The following is a 24,108-nucleotide window of genomic DNA, read 5'->3' as shown; positions in this document are numbered from 1 at the left end:
TGTGGGCTTATGTGGTTTGTGAAAATATCCGATCGTGAAACTAAACCACAGACGGGTTACTGACTAGTTCGTGGTAGACTCCTCTTTTTCAATAAGCAAAACTCGAAAATTTGGGATCATTTGCTGTACTTTCCGTGACAAGTCATGAATGGATAAGAAATGTGTCATCCAAAAAAGTTAAAACAGGCATCAAAATGTAGTATCATATAAGTTTTTATTTCAATATTCTATCGACACAACAACATTTACATTCAAATACTAATAGAAGATATACTGACAAGGTTTAAGTGCGTTTAAATACATAGCTATTAAACTCCAAATTATATATTACTGCAGACGATAGAGTGAGGTATAAAAAAAACTTCATTACTGAAAATGTGAATATTTGTTTCAAGAAAACAAAGAAGAATCGATTCAAAGGGCTGTTTCATTTTATTGCAAATTCAAAAATATAAAATTTTCCGACGAGTTTTGATGGAAATCTGTCTTCTTCTTCTTTAGAATAATGTGGAGGACCCATAGTTGGGTATTGTCCCACTGCCCCCATTGCTTCACGTAGTCGCATTGACGAAAATATATCGACATTAAAATCAGATCTCGTAAAAAAGTAGGTATTTTTCTCCAATATCCGACAGAAGATGGTTTATCTGGTACGTAGCAGACGGGTTTTTTTGTGATGTAGCGGCAATCTCTGGACTACGCTGTAGCACGATCATCATGCCCTAATATTTCTCCATGTTTCAGTTTTTTTCAAATATGAATCAGTTTTTAAAAAGTTTCGTAAACGCAACGGTTTTTTTTTCTAGATGGCTTCGTCGGCGTTCGCTTGCGTCATCAGATCCGCGATATTCTTCTCGAGATCGTCGATTTTGTGGCCCATTTCGTCGAGTAAAACAACGGTTAAGGATTTTACAACAATCGAAAAAACAATTTCAGGAGACGTTGAAAAATTATGTGGCGAAAATTAGCAAAGCGCCAAATATTTTACCCCCTGTCACTGGTTGATGTGTTCTTAGATGTTTTCCTGACCCTTGACTACAATTCCCTAATTACATAAAGAAAAATAAAAAAAATTCAAATAACCCTGGTTCCCTCCTGCAAATTGACCCACCTCAGGAATTTGGAAATTACGTAAGTAATTGAAACGGCCCTCAAAAGGATCAGTGAGTATATCGAAATAAAAGGATATTTCTTCCGATAATTTTCTCCGACATTCCTTGGAATTTTTCCTGCATCGTTCCGAGCAAAGTTTGAACCTAAAAAACATAAAAAATACATCGATATTTAACAGAGAGCAATCAGTGAGAGCAATCAGTGAGAGCAATCAGTGAGAGCAATCATTGAGAGCAATCATTGAGAGCAATCATTGAGAGCAATCAGTGAGAGCAATCAGTGAGAGCAATCAGTGAGAGCAATCAGTGAGAGCAATCATTGAGAGCAATCATTGAGAGCAATCAGTGAGAGCAATCAGTGAGAGCAATCAGTGAGAGCAATCATTGACAGTCAGTGAGATCAGAAATAGAGATCTGCTCAAACAAGACAGACTTTAGGTCTATTGATCTTTAAATGTTAATTAACCAAATCCTATATATATCGCCTATACTTGAAATTGGCGAAATCTATTTACGCCTAAACAAATCAGCATAAAAAACACCGGTTTCTAAGGGCAATTTAACTAGAATCAGTGAGGGGTTAAATCAGGTTGTATCTAGGCTTTAGTGCATTGAGTTATAATAGCGATGAAAGGGACATTCTATTCAAAGCCAATAAAAACTATTCACAACTGTGTAATTGGTGAAGCAGTGAGAACTAGATTTTATCGACATTTTCAATGATTGAGTGATGGAAAAAAACCAATGTAGTTTATATCGAAAATATAGCAGCAGCAGTCCATTATATAGGAAAAACACTTCACTAACTCATAGGGATTCAAAAATCAAGGCTTAACAGAAAATTAATGGAAAGAATTGACTTGCTTTTGCCCTGACAATTCCCTGAAATGCACATTGTTTTCCCTGAATTGTTTTGCTAAGAATCCAATACAATACATAGACAGAAACTGTTAAATTTTATGCGCGATCTATAGCAATCTCAACGTATTTCCCTGATTTCTCGTTTTTTTTTTAAAATTAAATTCCCTGACTTATCTAAAGGAAAGCAAATTCTGTGACTTTTCCTTCAGTTACAATGACAATCTTCAGGAGACAAGAAAATATGTCTGTTCCTGAGAATCAGTTAAGCAATGAAAAACCATAAAAGACAAAAGAAACTTTGATTAGAATTCTCACCGAACTGGTGATAATCACTTCAAAAGACTGTACATATATTTGCACTATGCGGACCTTGCATTAAGGCTGAACTAGAGGTGAAACATGCTATAGACAATAGACACCAGAACACCTCGATAAATAATATATAAATATATAGCTCGATAATAAACACAGCTCATTATTAATGCTTTTAGAATATTGACTATTTCTACAACTCGCACACAGTAGTGGGTAGTGTATGAATGCGCGCTAATGTATATGTATTTATTCAGTACTAATGCTACCAAATTCAGTAGCCTACTGCCGCAAGACCGTCTAACTACAAACGCGAGACCTACTAACTACAAAAAGAGTGTGTTAGGTTTATGGCCATTTGTACCACGAGTAACTAACATTTTTTCTGCTCTCATAATGCCAACCTTTTCAACTGATCCAGACTCGATTTTGCCATGTGAAAATTTGGTGATTGCGATGACACCTACCGCAGTGGCAGAAATACATTTTCATTTATAAAATTCTCTATCAAATAACTTCTAAGTTAGTGTTACCAGGTACCTAATCGCTGGTGGTAAAAGCTTTTCTCATCGGATTGGCTTATACCAATAATAATATGTGGTTTGTGAAAATCGTCAAATTAAACCTCCGCAGACTGGTTACTGACTATAACTTCCAAACCACAAAACTTTTCCCAGCACTTTTTCCTTGGTGAAAATTATTGCATTGTTTTTCCGAATCATACGACAAGAAACCACAGTATCTACACAGATAATCAATGGACGAGTCAACTACTGTTCAGCCTCAGCAAATCTAACAAGCTATCAGATAGTTAAAATACAGGTACAACACGATTATCGAGTCAAACTTGTGCTTTTAAAGCAGACCCAGTTTAAGAACAATCGTTTCATTGGTAACGAATCAAACTTGTGCTTTTAAAGCAGACACAGACTCACAGTTTAAGAACGATTGTTTCATTGGTAACGAATCAAACTTGACTATAGCCTCAGTAAAATGAATTGGAAATAGATATTTCTTCTCAAACTTAACTAGAGAAATATTTCACAATAAATAAATTCTTCATTGATCATATAAGCTTGAATTGGTTAGAATTGTTTCGACTTTACAACTTACGTGCGCAGTTAAGTCTTGAACTGATTTAGGATCAGCTGGTTGCTGTAAACCGTATTCGAAATCTGCCATCTTAATATTGTTTTCTATCGGAGGAGCGAAAAGGTCGTCGTCTGTAATGTGTCGGTCAGTGGACAGTGAATAATAGTGACCAGAGTGCTGTCAGTAGTACTGATCGTGTCCTAGGCAACTTACTGAAACAAGCTGTAACTTGATTGACACCAGGTTGAAAATTAAAACGAAAATTCGAACTGTCGAAAAGAATATTTTTCATTCTGAATCGAATTTTGATGCAATTCCTTAATCAAAAATGCTTTTTTCATGTCATGAATTTTTCTGTATTTTTTTATGCGGAGAAATTTGCTGAAACTGTTCAATTTGCTATATTAATATAACATTTGCCATTTGTCATTTTGGTGTCAGATTTTTGTTATAGCATTGACTTGATTGAATATCATAGCGGGTTCGAATCCTTGACTTCATCGATCGAAATATTACTTTATAAATTTACCGCGGTGACAATGAGAGAAATGAGTCAGTATCTAAAAATAATAAAATAAGTCTTTTATATGATTTATGAATTTTGCATTTAATCGGATTCCGAATTTCACCGTGAAATAAATGATAATTGAATTGGATTGAAGTTTTCTTGAAGAGGACGCTTTGAAAAGCTCAATATATTTCACTAAATACGCGATAACTATGTACAAATCAAACTCGAAAATCACATTCAAACCAATAAAGACTCAAGTAGAAATAGCGCCTCCGCCTGAAGAGAAAAATGAGCCAGTAGCGGTAGAGGGTAGGTCGTTTTTGCCACTTGAAACTCAGAAAATTCTAAAAAGTAGTCTGATCGTCACCCGTTCAGATAGTGAAAAATACTCCGGTTACGGGGGAGCCTGCACTATATTTACGCGCGCGCATGCATGAAAGAAAAGGGGTTAGGTATTGCCAGATATTTTTCGTTGGGCTACGAATCCCAATATCAGAATTAAAATCAGAATTTTACTCTAATGCGCATGCGCTAACCTTACTTCAGTAACTGCAGCTGTTGCTTTCCATTTATGGACTCTGTAACCATGGCTGCACCCTTAGAAATATCCCCTCTGAAGTGTAAAATGTAACCCTCATTTTTCTGCGATTGACGATGATTTCTTAACAGTACCGACATCAGGTGGAATGGGTTGGACTTTTTCATTTCAGCACTGAGGGATCTGTTATACTTGAGTTTTATTTATTTTTCTAGGTCCTGCAGCCGAAGCTGAAACCGCTGCAGCTGATCCCGGAGCTGGAACCGGTGGAGATGACTTGCCGGAGGTCGTCGGAGGAGGAATCGACCGCAGTCTGTTTCCGATGGCGTTCACGTCCGACTCGCAAGAAAAACAAGCGCGCGAAAAAGTGAAGAATTCTGACCAGTCGGCGACGAAAGGTCGCGGCGGCGGCACCCGTGGTAGAGGAGCCCGCGGAGGAGGAACCCGCGGAGTAGGAACCCGTGGTGGTGGAGCCCGCGGTGGAGGAGCTGGAGGAGCCCGTGGCTTCAGTCTAGGACCCGTTGGCGCCACCAGTCAGAAAAACAATAATGATGGCATCGCGCCAAAATCGTCGGCACTTCCGAGTTTATTTTCAATCGATACGTCGTCGCACGGTGCAGCTGTATCAGCAGCTGCTGTGGATACCGATGCTGCAGAAAAGAAAGCAGATGCAGATGCGGATGCGATCGAACTACAGGAAGATATCTCCGATATAAACGCCGATATTCGCAGTATGTTACCGATGTCATTCTCTGCAAACACGAAAAAAGAGGCGAATTTCGAACGAACCGCGACCAACGCAAATAGAGGTCAAGGACAAGGTGGAGGTCGCGGAGGTTGGCGAGGTCACGGCGGGGATGGATCCGGGTTCGGAGGAGGTCGAGGCAGAGGTAACAGTACTGGTCAAGGCAATGGATGGAATGGAAATCAAGGAGGTTGGAATGGATATCAAGGAGGTTGGAATGGAAATCAAGGAGGTTGGAATGGAAATCAAGGAGGTTGGAATGGAAATCAAGGAGGTTGGAATGGAAATCAAGGAGGTTGGAATGGAAATCAGGGAGGTTGGAACGGAGGTCAAGGAGGCGGTGGAGAAAGGGGAGGTTGGAATTCGAATTTCCTGCCGTCGACTCAAGCGCTGCACACGACACCCGGGAATACTCCGGCCGAACGGAACCGAAGCGTATTCGAGGTTTATACCGGGTTAACAGACGAATTCAGATGCGAGGTAAATAATCAATATCATCGGTTACTATGACGATGTGATAGCAGACTGTTTACGGCCGGTTGATCAATAGTTGGTTGAAGTTGACCGATCAGGACTCGGCTCCACAGTTCACCGTTCATTTTGACTCAAAAGAGTCAAAATCAGTTCGTTTTCAATGTTTGAAACCCTCGAGTCAAATTCTTAATGAGAACTGTGGTACTGGGTCTAATGTTCGGTTCTATGAACATAAGTTATAACCTAAAAATGGTTTTGAATTCTTGAAAACCAGCTGTGGCTGCAGTTGAAAAGTTGGCTAAAGATAACCGGCGGATAAATACCATAGTAACAATGAACTTTATAATCGTCACTATGTCAAATATCCGCTAGTTAACTGTACCCAATGTTTGAGCTGCTGTGCCTCTGAAATAATGGGGTATTAATGATTAACCCTTTCAGTGCGTCTACGCTGCAGTGCCGTGTTTAAATCAGTGATGGATTTTGCGAATTATTAATTATCTCTCTTGAAAAATGGCAGCACCTGTCAAACATAGTGAAAAACTAGTAACTAACGATACACCGCGCCGTGGTGTAGACGCACTATAGTGATATTCCCGTTATTCAACACAAATTATCTCCAGCACTATAGGGTATTAATTAGTCAGCACTGAAAGGGTTAAAGTTTTAATGGTCTTTCTGGCCTTGTCGACCGGTTAACTTCAACTGTCAAATATCCGATTCGAGGATCTAACCAACTCACGAGCAATCGGCCGTTAGAATAATATAAACGATTTCAAACTAGCATAATCAAGCGCCTCGTACGTTGTCGGAATCTGTTCTGAAAGTTGAGTGTGTTTATTTATTATAGATCTGCGACGTCGCCTGCACCAGCGAATCGACCTTGAAAACGCATCAAGAAGGACGCAAACATCTCAAGGTCGGTTTGGGGGAAAAATTCATGTCCGTAAAATTTCGCGTAGAGCCCCAGTCGTTCACTTATCCCGTCTGACTTGAAAATTTCGTTATATGATTCATAAAGAAATCGATACGAAAATTGCTCCGATGAATGTGTCAGAAGCTGTGTCCAATGGCCGTGTATTCGATTTTCAAAAATGTTCGTAGGCGACTTCCTCGCCTCCGTTTTTGGTAGGCCCGTCAAATGGAAGCCTATTTTATCTGGATTCGGTGAAAGCCTGCTCATCTTCGCTGCGTCAAACCGAGTAATAAATGTTTCCTTGTCAATGAAAGCGAGCGTAGAGCGGGGAATTTGTGACCGTGGGTATTTCACGCGTTGAAATATGCCGTCTGCTTTTTCGCCGAACAATCTGCGTTTATACTTTTTGTTGACATGAAAACATCGCTCTCTCCAACGGTCGGTCAGCTTCACCCCCGTAAAAACTGATGACGTATTCCTGTAAGCAGCGGGAAATTTCCGCTTGCCAAGTCTTCCCAAAGTGCCTCCGTAAACGATAGTAGTAAACAGGTTTCCTACGGCCCTTCGAATCCATCTAAAACCCTCAAGGCCCAAACGGTCAAATTCTGAGTCTAAGCCCTTGGTCCATCAAATACCCCTCGAATTCTGGAAGTGTGCCTTCAAATCTTTTCAAAGTAAGTCACCCGTGTTATTGTCCAATGCTGTCCTCTGAAATCTTGTATTCTACAAAAAAGCCCCTGTGATATTTACGAGGGCTCGTTTCCCAAGTTCAAGATCCGCAATGCCACATTTAACTAGAGTTAACTGCAACTAAACATTGCGGAACTGAATCCTGGGTCCAGTTTGTCAAAAGTTGGTTAAAGTTAACCAGTTGGTTGACATAGTGACTACTAGCAATCAATTGTAACCATGGTATTTATCAGGGGCCGCAGTGTGGGATGAATACCATGAAGTTTTAATTGTCACTATGTCGACTATCCACTGGTTAACTCTAACCAACTTTTCAGCAACCGGCCACTAGTCCCTAGATTGAAATTTGACTGGAACTGTAGAACTGGATCTTGGATATTTCCGTGGTTTTCACTTGTTTTTGATGCGTTTCAGTCGTTTTAAACCACGGTAAGTGTTCACTGCAGGTACTGGAATTTGCTGGACGATTGAAGAACATTTTATAAATCCTTTTAAAATATAAATTGATTTAATTTTCAACTGCCAAAAGAATTCGGTCAAATCATCGCTAAATGAAATGGAGGAATCCTTGGGTCAGTTGCACAGACAAGACTTTGACAACTTGAGACCAGTCTTAGCTCTTTTTTGGTTCTTAAACCAATGTAATGGCATCTTAAGACCGGTCTAAGCTCATTTTGGTTCTATAACAAATCTGTCAAATTACAACCAGTCTAAGCTCATTTTAGTTCTATAACTACTCCACTTTAGATAAGTCATGACTTTGCAGCTGAGCCCGAATTTTCCATTAAGATAATGAGATTTTTTTTAAAAGAATGATTAAACTTGTATTTTATTTTGTTTTGTCGTATGTTCTTGTCTTTGTAGAACGTTGAACTCATCGGCGAAGGGGGTGAGTGACCGTGTGGCGCCCCCTATGTATCCGTACATAGGGGGCGCTTGACACGCACACCACAATCAAATTCAAATACACATTGATTTGTAAATTAAATTCGTCCTACGAAAAAAGATGGTAATCTGTAAATCTGTACGTCGGACCACGGTAAACTTAAGCCATTGGGTAGAAATAGCCATGAATGAATGAATGATTAATTTACTTATAGCCATCGTTGTTCCACGATATACCTTTACCATGGGTTAACAGTACCATCGTTAAACCGTGGTATTGTCCCATCGGGGTAAGCAGTCGTAATAAGAAAACCATGGTTAACACAAGCCATGACATCAGACCATGGTTAACCCAACCCATGGATGAAAATAACCATTTTCAAACCATGGTTAACCATAGCCATTACAGAAAATAGCTATGCCATCATCAACCATGGTTGATTTGAACCATACTCAATAATCATCAAACTTGGTACATGCTAATCATTTGTTGAAATGTATTACCGCCATCAAACCATGGTATATATTAATCACTGGTTGTACACAGTGATTGTCAAACCGTGGTTTACCCGAGCCATCGAATTAAAACCCATAATCATCAAACTTGGTAAAGCTTGAAAACATAGCTGTCATTAAACCAAGGCAAATATTAACCACAGGTTATGCGCGAGGATTTTTTAAAGCGACCGTGGTAAATGTGATCCTCGTTCCCTCAAGAAAGGTATTTCAATAGAAAGAAACTTCTTAGTGGAAATCCGTTCTGAAGACTTAGGAACGTATCGGTCATTAAAAGACTATAAAATGCCTGTTTTACTTGACCGTGAAAACTGCATTTTCATTGTCATAGACCGTGAAACTTGGTTCATGTCGATGATTTCGTGTCACTTGAATTGATGAAGTTTGGTTTCTGATTTAATCTGTGAAATTTAGTGTTTCGGTTTGAGTTTGTCCTCTGTGAATTCAGTAGCCGAACGACCCTATTTTAAGAGTGTATGTTACATAAAGCATATCGCACGTACGTACCATTCCGCAAAATCGTTACAAAATCTTTCACTTTAAAACATGTTAAAAAGAAATGTGGATTGAAAAAACGAGGACTCAGTCGTGTAATCGTGATCGTAAATTTACTCATCGAAATATATTATTACCAATGTTTTTCTTCGGATTCGAAATGAATAACATTCAAAATTTGAATTGAAGAATTTTTTGCTTGTCAAAAAAAAATCTCGAAGACTAGCGGCCCATTTTACTGATGATTGGCGGCGTTAGTATTGTGTATCATCGAGATAAAGACGTTTCATGTCAATTGATGATATGCGTCCCAAGATCGAGTTCCATCCTTAGAGATTTAAAGCGTCAAGATCTAATTAGATTTCAAAATTTGAAATTTTCAATCACTTAAGATTAGTCAAAATTACTTTGATATCAATATCTTGAACTGAAAAAGTTGCATTTAAATTCTTAACAGCTGGGGATCCCACAGTTGATGATATGAAAGTCTTTTCTGACAGTTGCGATGTTTTTGACTGAACTTCAACATCAGAAAAACCGAGATAACATAAAATTGATATGACAATCATCAACGATCGATATGAACAACATTATTATGTTATCTCTTTTTCTGAAACATCGAAAGTGTAAGAATGAATTGTTTTATCATCAACTGTGGATTTCGCTCATTAACTCTGAAATATTGAGATCAATATCAGTCATTGAAGATCGAGTAAATGGAATTATGATTACGCGACTGGGTCCGGAGACTCGTTCGCATGAATTTATAGATCGTGAAATATTTCTATTTTCAGGTACGGCTATTAAAAGTACGAAACGCGAGAAAAGAGCTTGTCGCATTCAGTCGGAACTCGATAAAATGGAACAGCCTTTAATCGGTTAGCAAAACGATACAACAGTGAAACCGGTTAAACCCTTTCAGCGCGTCTACACCGCAGTGCGGTGTATAAATCGGTGATGGATTTTGCTAGTACACCGCACTGCAGTGTATTGGTGTAATTAGTAATTAGTTTTTATCTCTATTGAAAGATTGCAGCACCTGTCAAACATAGTGAAATACTAGTAAATAATGATACACCGCACCTCGGTGTAGACGCACTGTAGTGCTATTCTCGTTATTCTACACACTCGGGTGGAATTTTTCAAAATTTTCAAATTATCTCCAGCACTATCGGGTATTAATTAGTCAGCACTGAAAGGATTGATCAGCATTTTGATTCAATCGGGATATTTTACTGAGATTTCTCGTCGACCGGAAGAAATTCATATTGTCATAATCGTCGTCATATTTTAGGGTTGGATTATATAACCGAGTATCAGAAGGAAGACCCTAAAGTGGAAGCGAGGTACATCTGTTCTCTGTGCGAGAGTAAAATGGATCCGAGGAATTTAGTGAACCATTTGATCGGTTTTAAACATCGTTATCAATACATGGTACGTACAAAGACCCCCTTCACCCACCCCCCCCCCCCCCTTAACTGTTTCGGAGATTCTGTAAATTTGATACAGGGCATTTTATTATTCTAAGCGCACGATTTTTTAAGAGCCCACCTAGCGCACTAACGTAGACAGGTCCTAGTTGAACCTAGTTAGTTAATCGTTGGTGGTAAGCTTTTATAATCAGTAGGGCGATTTAAGGGGTGGGGTAAAGAGAGAGGCATGTAACCATAGACATGACCCCCTTAGATCTGGAAGTGTGAGGGTATGTCTAACATGACCCCTCGGTGTAACGGTATGTTTTAATCATCCATTGAGAAAACTTTGAAAAGGGTTTTATGCCGATATTTTCAGAAAATCGTAGATCCGTTCAGAGCTCAACGGTGCGCGGATAGCACTAAAAAGAGGTCGGAGAACGTGGAGGCGGCCGCCGAGCAGGCTCGACAAATCGAAATGATGGAAGGTCGTAAACCTATCTTGGTCAAGGTCGAATTGGACGCGTTTTACAACCCGAATATGGATCAAGAGGTGAAAGCGTTGAAAGCTAAACTCGAGCGGCAACTGGCAGGTAAAAAAATACCCCTACCTTCCACCCCTCATGTGTCACTTGGACTGAAAAATACTCTTCCCCCTAATATAGAGTCAATTTAACTTTCTTAAGTCATCATTTGGATAAGTCGTAACATTAGTTAAGTCGTCTTCATAACCATGACAACATAAGCACAAGCGTGACTTTATCAGTTGGGCTCGGTGTGGACCAAATTTCACAGTTTAATTCAATTTTTTTTCAGTTGCCCAGAAAGCAGAACAAGATGCGAAAAGGTACGAACTATTTTCAGAATTTTTGCCGAAACATTTGAATTGACGCCTTATGATTTTGATTTCAGTAATTGAGAGTTGTTTTGATTTTGTATTTTTAGACAGTTAGCTAAACGTAGTATGGAGGAGCATGTGAGTATCACCTATGTCAATGAGCGACCTCTTTACGACACAGTCTAAAAAAACCTGATATATTTCTCGTGACATTCTGTATCTCAGTTACAAATTGTTGACTGTGAATCCTCTCTTATTCGATTCACTTTTTTTAAACTCTTCCCATGTTGGTTATTTTTTCAGAGGGGAGGTCCTCCTTACAAGAAGGTAAGTTTGTATTGTCATCATGTTTGATCATGTTTAAAAGTTTAGACATTTTATTCGAATGATCTCCCATGGTGCTGAAGGACTGACTGAAAATATCTGTAGAAAACGTCAGATTTTAACAATCTCTGTGTTGGCGTTAAGAAGAACTTAAGCATTTATTGAGAAGGCGAGCTGTCCAGACCCCCGAACCTTGATCCGCCCCTAGTCATTTATTGAATATGTGAACTATTTTATAGATTGCTGGTCAAGGGATTTCACAGTTACAGAAACTATGCGATAGTTTGGTCGGTTTAGGCGCGAATATCGTTGTCACTGAGAAAGATGCGCAAATAGCTTTACAGGTATTTATTGATGGATACTATGAAACTTTCAGACTCAATTCTTATGAGCCATTTTCAAAACTAAGAAATTAGTGACGTTTAGACTGAATTCTATGAACCATTTTCAAAAACTAAGAGAGTAATGACGTTTAGCCTCAATTCTATGAGCCATTTTCAAAACTAAGAGAATAGTGACGTTTAGACTTAATTCTATGAGCCATTTTCAAAGCTAAGAGAATAGTGACGTTTAGACTTAATTCTATGAGCCATTTTCAAAACTAAGAGAGTAGTGACGTCTAGACTCAAGTCTATGAACCATTTTCAAAAACTAAGAGAGTATTGAGGTTTAGACTAAATTCTATGAGCCATTTTCAAAACTGAGAGAATAGTGACGTTTAGACTTAATTCTATGAGCCATTTTCAAAACTAAGAGAGTAGTGACGTCTAGATTCAAGTCTATGAACCATTTTTAAAAACTAAGAGAGTAGTGACGTTTAGACTCAATTCTATGAGCCATTTTCAAAACTAAGGGTAGTGACGTTTAGACTAAATTCTATGAGCCATTTTCAAAACTGAGAGAATAGTGACGTTTAGACTTAATTCTATGAGCCATTTTCAAAACTAAGAGAGCAGTGACGTCTAGGCTCAAGTCTATGAACCATTTTCAAAAACTAAGAGAGTAGTGACGTTTAGACTCAATTCTATGAGCCATTTTCAAAACTAAGGGTAGTGACGTTTAGACTCAAGTCTATGAACCACTTTCAAAAACTAAGAGAGTAGTGACGTTTAGACTCAAGTCTATGAACCACTTTCAAAAACTAAGAGAGTAGTGACGTTTAGACTCAAGTCTATGAACCATTTTCAAATCAAGTTTGCCTTTGTAATTGTGGTTTTTCTTCATTGTAAAAAATATAGATCGTCACTAGTTATGGAAACCAATATGTGTCTGAGGTCTGATTTCATTTCTATTTTCGTCACAGATTTCCAATATGTTGTCTCAAGCTCTTCTGACGCATCGGATAGCGGCGAAAACCACCAGCAGTAGCAGCGTCCCTGGTACGACGACGACGACGCCGACACCCGCAGCCGCAGCTACGGCAGCCGCTACTCCGCCTGTTCAACAAACTACGAATATGTACTCGTCGAATCCGAATAGTTACGCGATGAATCAATTCGCGGGTTACGGAGCGTACGGCGCCGCGCCGTACAGTAACACCGGGTATGGAGCGTACGGTACGTACCAAGGACAAACAACGCCCGCGTACCAAGCCGGTGCCGGTATGTACGCGGGGTACACGCCGCCGGGCACGACGTACCAGCAAACGACGACGGCGTACCAACCTGCAGCTACGTACCAATAAACTCGCGTAAGTTTTACACCGAATGTTTCGGCCATCTTCGATTCAGGACCCAGTTGTGTGTTTACTAATCTTTAACCGAAGAGTCAGATTTCTGAACCGAAAACCGTGGAGCTCTGGGTCCAGGGCTCACTTTCCTCAACCCAAATTCGCGTAACTGGTTCTTGGCTGCCGAGACATAACACAGAGCTATCAAGCTCGCATCTATCATTTTGATATGTTTGTTTATTTACCATATTTGGTGCGTTATTCGATAAGATATTGTTCTAAGGCATATTGTTAGATTGTAAAAGTGTGGCTTAGCATAAGCTTGAACAAAATAAGATAGGTTTTAAGAGCCAATCTAAAATGGTAAAAATTTTCAATGTTTTTTCAACTGTCTGAGACTGGTTTTATAGACTGGTATTATCTTAAACCGGGGGCTAAATCATTTCATTTTCAATAAAATTAAGTACCAGTCTATAAAACCTGCGTCAGGGGTTTAACTTGATGTTCTTTTCATGGTTTAATCGATGATTTCTTTCGTACCATTTCAGCGGTGGATAAAAGCCTGCAGTTTTACTGCCCTCAAACCCGTGCAGCTGGCAGCGTCTCATTTGGAACAACTTATAGAAAGCTGGGTGTAGACACATTTTGTTAATGACCCTGTAATGCAGGTCAGCGGACTAGCTTACTGATCGGACTAGTTTACTGGTCGGACTAGTTTACTGATCGGGCTAACTTACTGATCTGTAATTTGACCAGATTTGCATACACATAGACTTTACTAGTATCAGTTTGTAAATTCAGTTGTATTCATTATTAAAGGAATTTTTATAAGATAAATTTACGATTGTTTGTTGTTTTTAAGCTGATCACCGAAGTGAGAGTTGTTCAATCCAAATTACGAAAAGGATTTTTTTAAATCAAGAGCCAAGCAAGCATCACTGGGCTGTTACATTTTTTACATTGAATGACCTAAGTGAAATTTATTGGTACTGTGAGATCCGCGGAAAATGCGGACTACTATGTTAGTAAAATAGTGATTAATTTATGGTTCGACAATGGAAGTACTTGGGAAATATAATTTAATTTGCCATAAATTCTTCCTTTGGCATGTGGATCTGTCGCTTTACTGAATGCTAATACATTCGCCGAGAAAAAGAGTTCTTTAAAAGTGGGTTGAAAATCGAATTCAAAGGCAGATCTCCTTAATCAAAGCTTCAACATTGATACATTTATTCATTTAAAGCAAACTTATGCTGAGTGATGAATGAAATTTTGACTTTGAAAAATATCTGTATTCCTCACATGCCACAGTAGAGTAACGAGGCAGTATTGGATCTCAACCGTTCAGTGCTGCCCCTAGGCTATGAATAACGATAGCGGAATTTCTGTGAATTAAATGATAGCACGTCTGACACTAGCTACTACATTTCCTTATAACGTACGATACGGACCATCGTAGCGGCTTAGTCGTATAACCTATGATACTACAATCCACCCACAATTTCAAATATTTCCATATTTTTAGGTAAATATTCAACTTATGTTTCTATTTTTCTTAGCAAAAACTCTGTTCGGGCGTGAGAACGGGGCCGCAGTTCTCACTTGTAAAAGTGCTCAAGCCCCGAAGCGCTTACTTTCGCTTAATCCTTACTTCTACCAGGGAGGTGGGAGTTCCACTGTCCTGTATCATGGGAGGTTCACTCCCACCTCCCTGATAAAGTGTAGGGATTACTTACGTCATGATCTGCAATTTGCATGTAATTTGCATATGGGTATTCTATCGATTTGTTTCGATCTGTCTGTGTTAAAACTCTTCATTCGGATCCCGTGGCGATGTTTAAAGTAGAATAAACAAGAACAAAACGAAACAAGAATTAAAAAGTAGAATTTTAATTCGTTGTTTGATGGCCGTTTTTTCACATTCAAGAATTTTCGTACTTGTGAAATAGAATTTTAGAAAATTATCTTCGTAAAAAGAAAACGAGTCTTTATGTCGTCGGGACTGAGTCGCTCAAAAGTTGGTTAAAGAATCATCAGTCAATGTGAGAAACCATGTCAGCTATATGGTTAACTTAAACCGACTTCTCCAGCGACTGGTCCCTCCACGGGTAGGTCTCCTTCATGCGTAAAAACTATGTAGAAAATGTTTGTCGAAATTAAAATCTTTCCAATGCCTCGATATTGATATCATCAACGCTATTCCGGCACTCGACTGCCAGTTCCATCGAAGCCCGCGTCGATTCGCTAAAAGTGGTCGGCTCCGACCTCGCTTCCGTCGTCGTCGTTTGTTCTTTGCGATTGCGACCGATCATTATCAATTTCAACTTCTTCCAAAACCGGGCCACTTGCTTTTGTTTTTTCGGCCAACGTAAAGAATGACAATGTTTCTTCAACAAGACGACGCCTTTCGGCAAGGCCTTTCTGTCGATCTCCTCCAAAAATATCAAAATAATCACGTTTCGTCTTTCGTCGAAACACTTCAATTCGGCCATGTGTAATTCATACTTGCACCATTCGCTGGTCAAAAAGTGTTTCGACACTACCAAAATCACCCAGCGACTTTTCTCCATTTTCTGGGCGATGTTGACGCTATGAAACTCTCCGCACTCGAAATCGCGACCGTCGATGCACAATCTGAATCGAACGTCGTCGCTACGTTCGAGATGTCTGATCATGAATCCGGTGGCGAAAAAAGCGTCGTTAACGTTGTAACTAACGAACGCGTCGTAACAATCGTCCGCCAAATCGGCGAATACGTCGTAACGATTGCGCCAATAACGCGTCACCTTCCACCAGAACATGATATCGACGCGGTACTGAATGATCAACACGAACAGTATCAGATTGATGAGCACAGTCGCCGTGGCTATCCCGCCGGCTAGTTTCTCGAAATTACGATCGCATTTGATCCACGGCAGACGATACCCGACGATCGTCGTGTTCTCCAGGTTTTCTGGCAGACGACAGAACTGATCGGCGCCCTCTACATCGATGGTAACCGATCTGTTCACCCAGTTTGACAACCATCTCAGCTGACAATCGCAGACGAACGAATTCTCGTCCAATGACAATTGGCGTAGGCTGGGCAATGACGTCAGACCCGAGTCGCCGCTCAGCGTCGATAGAACATTCTTGTCCAATTTAACCACCATCAAATTTTTCAACCCGTCGAAAAATCCTCGCGGAATAATTTTTATCTTATTGTCAGTTAGATGAATGTAACGCAGTTGCTTCAGGGTACGGAATAATCCGGCCGGCAGTTCGGTAAGGTCATTCTCGGCGAGGTATATCTCTTGTAACGATGGCGGGAAATTCCTAAATGCCGACACCATCGCCCCCTCCTGGCTGAGGCTTAAAGCGTTTCTATTGAGGTCTAACGACTTCAATTTGTCCAAACCGACAAAACGAGTATTATCGCTACTTGTAAATCTCAAATTGTTCGAACCGATATCGATTTGTTCGAGATTTTTGTTCCCACGAAAATCAAACGCGCGTAAATAGTAGGTCAATTTCATGGGATTGAGCGCGTACGCGTACAACGTTTTCAAACGTGGCAAGTGACGGACGTCGACGAATGTCGTGATTCGATTTCTCGAAAGCGTCAAATGCTCCAATTTCGAATGGTTCATGTGGAAAAATTCGTCGTACGTAATCTGATTCGCTTCGATCGATAAGTCTAACAAATCCGGGCACGAATTTAATATAAACGGTATCGAAAATGTCGATATTTTATTGTCTCCTAACTTGACGATTTTCAAACGGTGTAAATGCGCGAACGCGTCCATGGCGATAGTGGCCACCTTCGCCGATTCGATTTTTAAAATTTCCAAATCGGGTACGTGTTCGAACGCGTTTTCCGGTATAACGCTGAAATAGTTCAGCGATAAATCCAGCTCGCGCAGTGAGCTGTTGCGTAACGGTTTGAATAACGCTCCGACGAGATGCGTCTTGGAAATTCTGCAGTCTCGCAGCGACAAGGCTCGAATACGTGTCGTCTGCAACGACTGTATCAGATTGACGACCAGACCTCGCACACGACAGAAGTTTAAATCGAGAGCGTCGATTTCTGCGATATCGTAAAATAAATCCGTATTGATTACGGTAATCCAAGATCGTCTGATTTGCATCGATAGATTCGTAACCTTCCGTAATCCGGTAAGATATCTCCGCAGTAACATACGCTCCGCCTTCAAAGGATAGATAACACGTAAATTGTTGGCGTTGATCGGAATCCGGAGGTCCAGGGTTCGAAACCGATCGTAAACGAGCACCAGCGTGATGTCGGCTGTCAGATTCGGGGTTCGCACGAACGCAGGCATGCCGTAATAATGAATGTCCTTAAGATTCGTATTGTTAACGAATATTTGCTCGTCCAAGTACGGCAACGGTAGAGTGCCGATCGTGAGGTCTTTCAGCTGAGTCAAACTGGCCAACGATTCCAGATTCTCCGAGTAGAAATTCGGCGCCGAACCCTCCAGATCTAGCGAGGATAACGACGAACCTAAACCGCTGAAAGCGTTCACCTCAATGTCAAGGTCGGGATTGTGTGCCAAATTCAAAGTTCGAAGATTTTTAAGACCCGAAAATGTATGGTTTTCAATTTTCAGTAATTTTAAACTTTGCAAATACAACGACCGCAAATTCGATAGGCCGGCAAAGTCGTCACGTGACACGGTCGAAATGTTATTGTAGCCGAGATCGAGATATGTGACGTCAACGGGAATCAGCCTGGGCACGGAAGTGATGCCGGTGCGCACGCAGGTCATGCGAAGATCCTCTACTTGATTTTTGAGGAACGTTCTGAAATAGAATCAGACGAAGATGAAAATTGATATCGCCGAATTCGAATATTTAGTACACGAGTAAAGCAGATGTTTAAATTCACAACTTACCTACAACACAAACAGGGCTTCGGGCAGATAACATCCCGCCGTATTGGGCCCGGGCAGTTTGGTCCAAAGCCCCAAGCTGTCACACACAAAAATATATTCGTAACGAAAAGTAACGTCTGTAAAAAGTGCCTGGACGTCCGTCTGCTCGGGTTCTCTTCACGCATCGTTGAGTTTCAAAATCAATCTAAATGAAAACAAATTGATCCACATGATCCAATCGGTCAGTACTAATGCCAAAGTTTTCCTTTGCGAAGAATGTTCATTCCGAAATGTCCTGAAAGCGTTGATGTTACACTAATACAAAATACTATCAACATATGCTCCGCATGCATTGCCCCAAAGAGCTGGAAAAAAAATGTCGAAATCCAGAATAGCGATCTCGTCTGCAGAACACACGGAAATGGAAAAAAATTACCAGAACTTTCTGTCATTTAAACATTGTAGAATTGCGCTCAAACACGTCGAAGGGCCCTTGCGGGGAAAACCGAATTCCACAAAAGTACTTCTTTATATTTCATATTTACAAAAGAACAGTATACGTACGTGGTTTGAACTAGTTTTTTTTGTTCAGTCACTATTTATTTGGCCTCCGGGGTTAAATTCATGCACGTCTTACAACGACTATAATACCCTTTTTAATTTCATATTTATAAAAGAACAGTATACGTGCGTGGTTTGAACTAGTTTTTTTTTGTTCAGTCACTTTTTATTTGGCCTTCGGGGACAAATTCATGCACGTCTTAAACCGACAATAATACTCTTTTTAACAAGAGACTCTATTTAGTGTTGAATGTAATTTATTTAATCGTAATAAAAAGTGTCCTGGGAGAACGAAACACAATAATAGCCACTGAGATTCTTTTTCGGGATATATTTGAGATGTCATCGTTGATAAAGACACAGAGCAAGTTCGGGCATCGCATCGACCTATAAATTCGAGTCTGATGCCTACATACAGATCCACCCACATAGTTTGTATATGAGCATTTTTGACCAAAAATAAACGTTTGTTTAGCAATGTGTTTAGCAACCAGTCAACAACGTCTATCGCTCGGTCAAAGTGCAAATATTTCAAAAGAAAAAAAATTCTGAAAATCGGAAATAAACGTTTGAAATAATATTTGATTTGCGGCACAACATTTACAAACTTACATCTGTTGCGATCTGTGTGAAAAGAGTGTTTGTGAAGCCCGACACGCACACAGGTACACACGCACGCACGCACGGCAAAAAGTCTAATTTATCAAAACACGAAACACGTTTTTCACAAAACGGTTCGTATATTATTTTTTGTGCGCAAACTATCTGAAAAGATCGGCGCACAGTTCTTTTCCTTACAGCGTGCGCGCGTTAATACTGACGGCGTCATTCCGAGAAAGAAGTTTCCGATGATGAAGAAGCAGGAACCCTCCCTCCCCCCTCCCGGTACTGACGATCTCAGAGCGAGTGCCATAAATATTTGCTTAAGCATTCAATAGACTTACCTACTTACTGTAGTGATGAATTGTTTTCATCTCGCGGTGTTGTACACGCGGTGAGGTGATGCCGTGACCGCATAATTCCCAGTAGCAGGAGCCGCGCTGACATTCGCGTAGTCAAACCGACTCAACACTCGACAGACGGCCGCTGATCGATAGTATACCGAGACGGTGTTGTTTTCAGAGGGTCTAACTCCTAATTAATCTCTGTTGGTAGTCGAGTGTCTCTCGTCCTAGATAAACAATGAGTCATTTCATATATCACGACCCAATATAAATATCATATATCATTAGATCACACACAGTCCCCGACGAGCGCTCGGCGAATAAACGATCGATGATCATTTTGACTCGTCCATAAATATCATCTATTATTTATCATTTTCAGCTCACAAAAAGCGTGATTATTTGATTTGAATTATTTTGATGTATTAAAGCCACGCCTGGCAATATCACGCCATTCTCATAGTTAGCAAATCTTCGAATATATTAGATGAATTTTAGCCACTGAAGTCACAGGCGGTAGAATTCACCGAATATTTATAGTATGTGTTCAATAAACCTTTTGAAGTCATTTTATAATTGCTACTTTTTCCTTTTAAATGTACACATTTTTCTGTTCATTTGAGTTCGCCATATCATTGGCATTGGTGTTACGGTTCAATAGCGTGGCGGTCGCGACACTTTCACAGGGATGCGAGTCGGGAGACCAGCCGGTGGCGCCGTGGTTTAACCCTACACAGGGAAGCGAGTCGAAGGAATGTAAACACCAGCCGGTGGCGCCACTCAATACCCCATATACGGGGTACATGTTCAAAATTGTGAACTTTGTTAGGATTTTGTTAACAAAACGACGAGAAAATAATGAATTAAAGGTTTTTATATAAGATTTCAAACGAATATATTATGAGTATAAACTGAAGAATCGATGTAACCGAACTTTTCATGCCCCAAACATTTCTATATTCAGATATTTCAGTTTGAATACCGGCAACTTGTTTCTGTAGTCTGCGTTTATTCCTTCCAGTTTTTCTATCCCGGCCTCCTTGACGGATTGTAGTTGGCGCTTTGAAGTTACGCAAATTCCGGCAGCAAATACCACCTTAAAAATCTTTTTATTTTATCCAGTATCCAGGTTTTATATCTCTGAATGGAGAAGAAAGAAGTGATTACAAACAAGAAGTAAAATTTAAAATATTCTGAGAACTAGGCCGGAGAGGATCACACTTGGATATGGCGGCGACTCAGATATCTACGTACAAATCCTACGTGGCTTTGATAGCTGATTCCACGACCGGTAAGTTTATCGGTCTCATCGCACCCAGTGGCGGTATTTTGTGGTAAGGTACTGGGCCTGGTATACAAATTGTCAAAAACAGAGAATGAATAATTAACCTTTTCAGTGCTGACAAATTGATACCGACTATTGATTTAAACGATTTCCACCCCGGTGTTATGAATAACGGGCATACTGCTTTAGTGCGTCTACACTGCGGTGCAGCGTATCATTAGTTACTAATATTTGACAAGTGCCATGATGCTGCTATCTTTTAAGAGATGAAAACTGGTAAACATCAATACCTCGTGATGCGATGTACTAACGAATACAATCACCATTGTATACACGGCAATGCAGTGTAGACGCACTGAAAGGGTTGATTTTCACATGAATTCAATTTTTATCTTGATTTAATGAAATTTTTCTCTTTTCCATGTGTGAATATTCAGTGATTGAGAAGAAATTGAAAGCCGCTCAGGAACTAAGCGAAAACTTTGAGGTCAGTAATATCTCGAACTGCGGACGACCCGCGCGTTCATAATTCCCCCTATGACATCATTTCTGTTTTTTCTACGTTCAGTTGATAGTCGCGTCGCAAGCTCATTACCCACAATTCCTACAGGAAGCGTTGAGAGTTTTCCTGAAAATTCTCCTAGAAGGGGAACCGCAGTTTATCAGCGAACAGAACAGTCAAGTCGTAAGTTCACCTCCTTCCACCCCTCTGTACCGCGGCGCGTTTATTCTCTCACACCCACCATCCCCCTGGTGTATAAATGGAAGGTACCGCTGAATAGTTTATCAGTTAAAGGCTGTTCACTGCGCAAACTTCCTACAGAAAACAAACAAACGCTTCTTTCCGGTTCGCTCGATTTGTGTAAGTTCTTAAATCTCGAGATCAGAAATTTCAGTTCAAATTGAAATGAAGCAACAATTTATCATCATATTGTTATGGATAATTCAGGGTTTTAAATCTTGAAACTGATCTTGCGTTGTAAGATTGGTTATAGAATAAAGATGGACTTAAAGTGGTTTTAAATCTAAGCCATGGCTGTGCAACTGACCCGCTGTCAATTGGCTTATTCGGTTGAATATCATGACATGGCAAGTTTTGTTTTCAGTTTCGGTCGCTGGTCGCTTCTGAAAGTGGATTATTGAGTGGTTGTCACTCGCCTCTAAAAATCGGGCATTAAAAGGTCGCGCCAGTTGCCTCTCAGAAAGTCGGGTATCATTAGAAACTAATTATAACTGATTCATATTTTTACAGCAATTGCGTAAACTTCTACTGGAAATAATTCACAGAATTCCAACGAACGATCATCTGAAACCATACGTCAAACAGATCCTGTCTTTAATGTTTAAACTTCTCGGGGTAAACACACGGTTTAATCGATTCGATTTGAAACACACAAACTCCCCGTTTTGAAATCGTTTGAATTCTTTTTTTCGAACTTTCGTATTAAAGGTTGAAAACGAAGACAACGTTTTGGTTTGTTTGCGTATCATTATCGAATTACATAAATACTACCGACCGCAGATGAACAGTGAGGTACGTCTGTCTGAATCCTGAGACGGTCGGGAAAAATTGGAGTCCTCTTACAGTCTTTGGAGTCGATTTTAGAACGTTTTGTCTGAAGTTAAGAATTGAGACAGTCTGGACGAGTAGGAGTCAATTTTAAAAAGTTTTTGTCTTAATTTCGCAGATTCAAAGTTTTCTCCAGTTCGTGAAGAACATCTATAAAGAGCTGCCGAATCACCTGCCGCGAATCTTCGAGCCGCGCGCTCAGATGAAGGTGAAGGACATATCCGAGGTGAACGTCGACGTATTGTTGCAGGAGATATTCACCGTGACGACGATTTCGACGGAGAAAAAAAATCAGGATAATCAACCCGTAACCGTGAGTAACACAGAGCAGACGGATGAATAGACCGTTATGAAAAACATGGTTTCCTCCGTTAATTCCCCCTATGACATCATTGAATTGCCTAGTGATTGAAAACAGTTCTGTTCTATAAATCCCCCTATGACATCATCCATTTTCTTAGTGATAAATAATATAGCTGACTCCATAAATCCCCCTATGACATCATTCATTTTCTTAGTGATAAATAATATAGCTGACTCCATAAATCCCCCTATGACATCATTCATTTTCTTAGTGATAAATAATATAGCTGACTCCATAAATCCCCCTAAGACATCATTGAATTGCCTAGTGATTTAAAACAGTTCTGTTCTATAAATCCCCCTATGACATCATTGAACTATCTAGCGATTGAAAATACGCTTTCATAAATCCCCCTATGACATCATCACGACATCAATCGTGTATGTTCTAATCTGAATTCTATTGCGTTCATATTTCAGTATAACGTTATTCCGAAAGCGGTATTCTCGCTGAAAGTTTTGGCCGAGTTGCCGATCATCGTGGTTCTGATGTATCAGTTGTACAAACAGAGCGTGCACAGCGACGTCGCTGAGTTCATTCCTCTCATCATGAATACTATCGTTCTACAACCTACGACACAACAGAGGTATAAACGAACACTCTCTCATTCGATTTACTTTCCATCTTATGAAAATATCTAATCATCAGTGAACTTGAGACTGTTTCTTACAATCGGGGAAAAGGGATGTTTTAAGCACTGGTCCTGACAATTCAGACTCTAAACAATGTTTCAGAAATGAAAATTTTTTGTTGTTTAAGGTCAGCTGGCACCGGGATCTTTTCTTTATCCAATTAGGTGGTTACTGAATTAGAATCGAAGTTTAGTAGCGTAAAGCATAAAAATGTGCTTATAGCACCACTGAATTACCGGTTTACCACGATAGACAGTTCAGATTTAGGAGGAGTCTTTTGTAATTGGGATATGAAACTGATGCAGACGCAGAAATCTGAAATGTTCTCCTTATATACAGGAATGACTGATCTGTAGGGAGCCTGAAAGAATATTCTTGATTTTCCTTAACCCTTTCAGTGCGTCTACACTGCGGTGCGGTGTATATATCGGTGACGGATTTTGCTAGTACACAGCACTGTGGTGTATTGATGTGATTAGTAATTATCTCTC

At 40.0% G+C, this 24,108-nt stretch overlaps 4 protein-coding genes across 4 annotated transcripts in view; 2 read left to right on the top strand and 2 right to left on the bottom strand.

Annotated features, from left to right (window-relative positions):
• Positions 1 to 413: 413 nt before the first annotated feature.
• LOC141911977 (uncharacterized) lies at positions 414 to 3,613 on the bottom strand. The gene is made up of 3 exons (XM_074803114.1): positions 3,399 to 3,613; positions 1,190 to 1,256; positions 414 to 888 (listed from the first exon to the last, which is right to left on the bottom strand). The coding sequence occupies exons 1-3, from the start codon at positions 3,465 to 3,467 to the stop codon at positions 803 to 805; spliced, it is 222 nt and encodes a 73-aa protein (XP_074659215.1). The 5' UTR covers positions 3,468 to 3,613; the 3' UTR covers positions 414 to 802.
• Positions 3,614 to 4,053: 440 nt separating this feature from the next.
• Positions 4,054 to 14,203, top strand: LOC141912064 (uncharacterized). The gene is made up of 13 exons (XM_074803246.1): positions 4,054 to 4,197; positions 4,642 to 5,651; positions 6,496 to 6,564; positions 8,116 to 8,140; positions 9,942 to 10,025; positions 10,442 to 10,581; positions 10,939 to 11,152; positions 11,376 to 11,406; positions 11,505 to 11,535; positions 11,701 to 11,724; positions 11,961 to 12,065; positions 13,025 to 13,411; positions 13,939 to 14,203. The coding sequence occupies exons 1-12, from the start codon at positions 4,098 to 4,100 to the stop codon at positions 13,403 to 13,405; spliced, it is 2,214 nt and encodes a 737-aa protein (XP_074659347.1). The 5' UTR covers positions 4,054 to 4,097; the 3' UTR covers positions 13,406 to 13,411; positions 13,939 to 14,203.
• A 1,017-nt stretch (positions 14,204 to 15,220) lies between these two features.
• LOC141911902 (toll-like receptor 2 type-2) lies at positions 15,221 to 19,944 on the bottom strand. Its single transcript, XM_074802999.1, has 3 exons — positions 19,767 to 19,944; positions 18,283 to 18,466; positions 15,221 to 18,190 (listed from the first exon to the last, which is right to left on the bottom strand). Exons 2-3 carry the CDS (start codon positions 18,444 to 18,446, stop codon positions 15,547 to 15,549), a joined length of 2,808 nt encoding a protein of 935 aa, XP_074659100.1. The 5' UTR covers positions 18,447 to 18,466; positions 19,767 to 19,944; the 3' UTR covers positions 15,221 to 15,546.
• A 1,023-nt stretch (positions 19,945 to 20,967) lies between these two features.
• Positions 20,968 to 24,108, top strand: part of LOC141911662 (transformation/transcription domain-associated protein-like) — a 39,601-nt gene continuing 36,460 nt past the window's right edge. Inside the window, exons 1-7 of the mRNA XM_074802654.1 lie at positions 20,968 to 21,057; positions 21,489 to 21,542; positions 21,627 to 21,736; positions 22,304 to 22,408; positions 22,502 to 22,585; positions 22,740 to 22,934; positions 23,405 to 23,571. Of these exons, the coding sequence (XP_074658755.1) occupies positions 20,994 to 21,057; positions 21,489 to 21,542; positions 21,627 to 21,736; positions 22,304 to 22,408; positions 22,502 to 22,585; positions 22,740 to 22,934; positions 23,405 to 23,571 (779 nt within the window). The 5' untranslated portion in view covers positions 20,968 to 20,993. The remainder of the gene's footprint in view (positions 21,058 to 21,488; positions 21,543 to 21,626; positions 21,737 to 22,303; positions 22,409 to 22,501; positions 22,586 to 22,739; positions 22,935 to 23,404; positions 23,572 to 24,108) is intronic.

This window comes from Tubulanus polymorphus, chromosome 10 (assembly GCF_964204645.1).
Source record: "Tubulanus polymorphus chromosome 10, tnTubPoly1.2, whole genome shotgun sequence".
NCBI classification, from domain to species: domain Eukaryota; kingdom Metazoa; phylum Nemertea; class Palaeonemertea; order Tubulaniformes; family Tubulanidae; genus Tubulanus; species Tubulanus polymorphus.
Note: the sequence above shows the minus strand (reverse complement) of the source record. Positions and strands in the feature narration are given on the sequence as shown.

Excerpts from the sequence above, each read along its gene's own strand:
- LOC141911977 (XM_074803114.1), bottom strand. The coding sequence starts at position 3,467 with ATGGCAGATTTCGAATACGGTTTACAGCAACCAGCTGATCCTAAATCA. Across the intron at positions 1,257-3,398 it reads TTCAAGACTTAACTGCGCAC|GTTCAAACTTTGCTCGGAAC; the intron begins GTAAGTTGTAAA and ends TATGTTTTTTAG. Across the intron at positions 889-1,189 it reads GGAGAAAATTATCGGAAGAA|TCGACGAAATGGGCCACAAA; the intron begins ATATCCTTTTAT and ends CCGTTGTTTTAC.
- LOC141912064 (XM_074803246.1), top strand. The coding sequence starts at position 4,098 with ATGTACAAATCAAACTCGAAAATCACATTCAAACCAATAAAGACTCAA. Across the intron at positions 5,652-6,495 it reads CAGACGAATTCAGATGCGAG|ATCTGCGACGTCGCCTGCAC; the intron begins GTAAATAATCAA and ends TATTTATTATAG. Across the intron at positions 11,536-11,700 it reads AACGTAGTATGGAGGAGCAT|AGGGGAGGTCCTCCTTACAA; the intron begins GTGAGTATCACC and ends TTATTTTTTCAG.
- LOC141911902 (XM_074802999.1), bottom strand. The coding sequence starts at position 18,446 with ATGCGTGAAGAGAACCCGAGCAGACGGACGTCCAGGCACTTTTTACAG. Across the intron at positions 18,191-18,282 it reads AAGCCCTGTTTGTGTTGTAG|AACGTTCCTCAAAAATCAAG; the intron begins GTAAGTTGTGAA and ends ATTCTATTTCAG.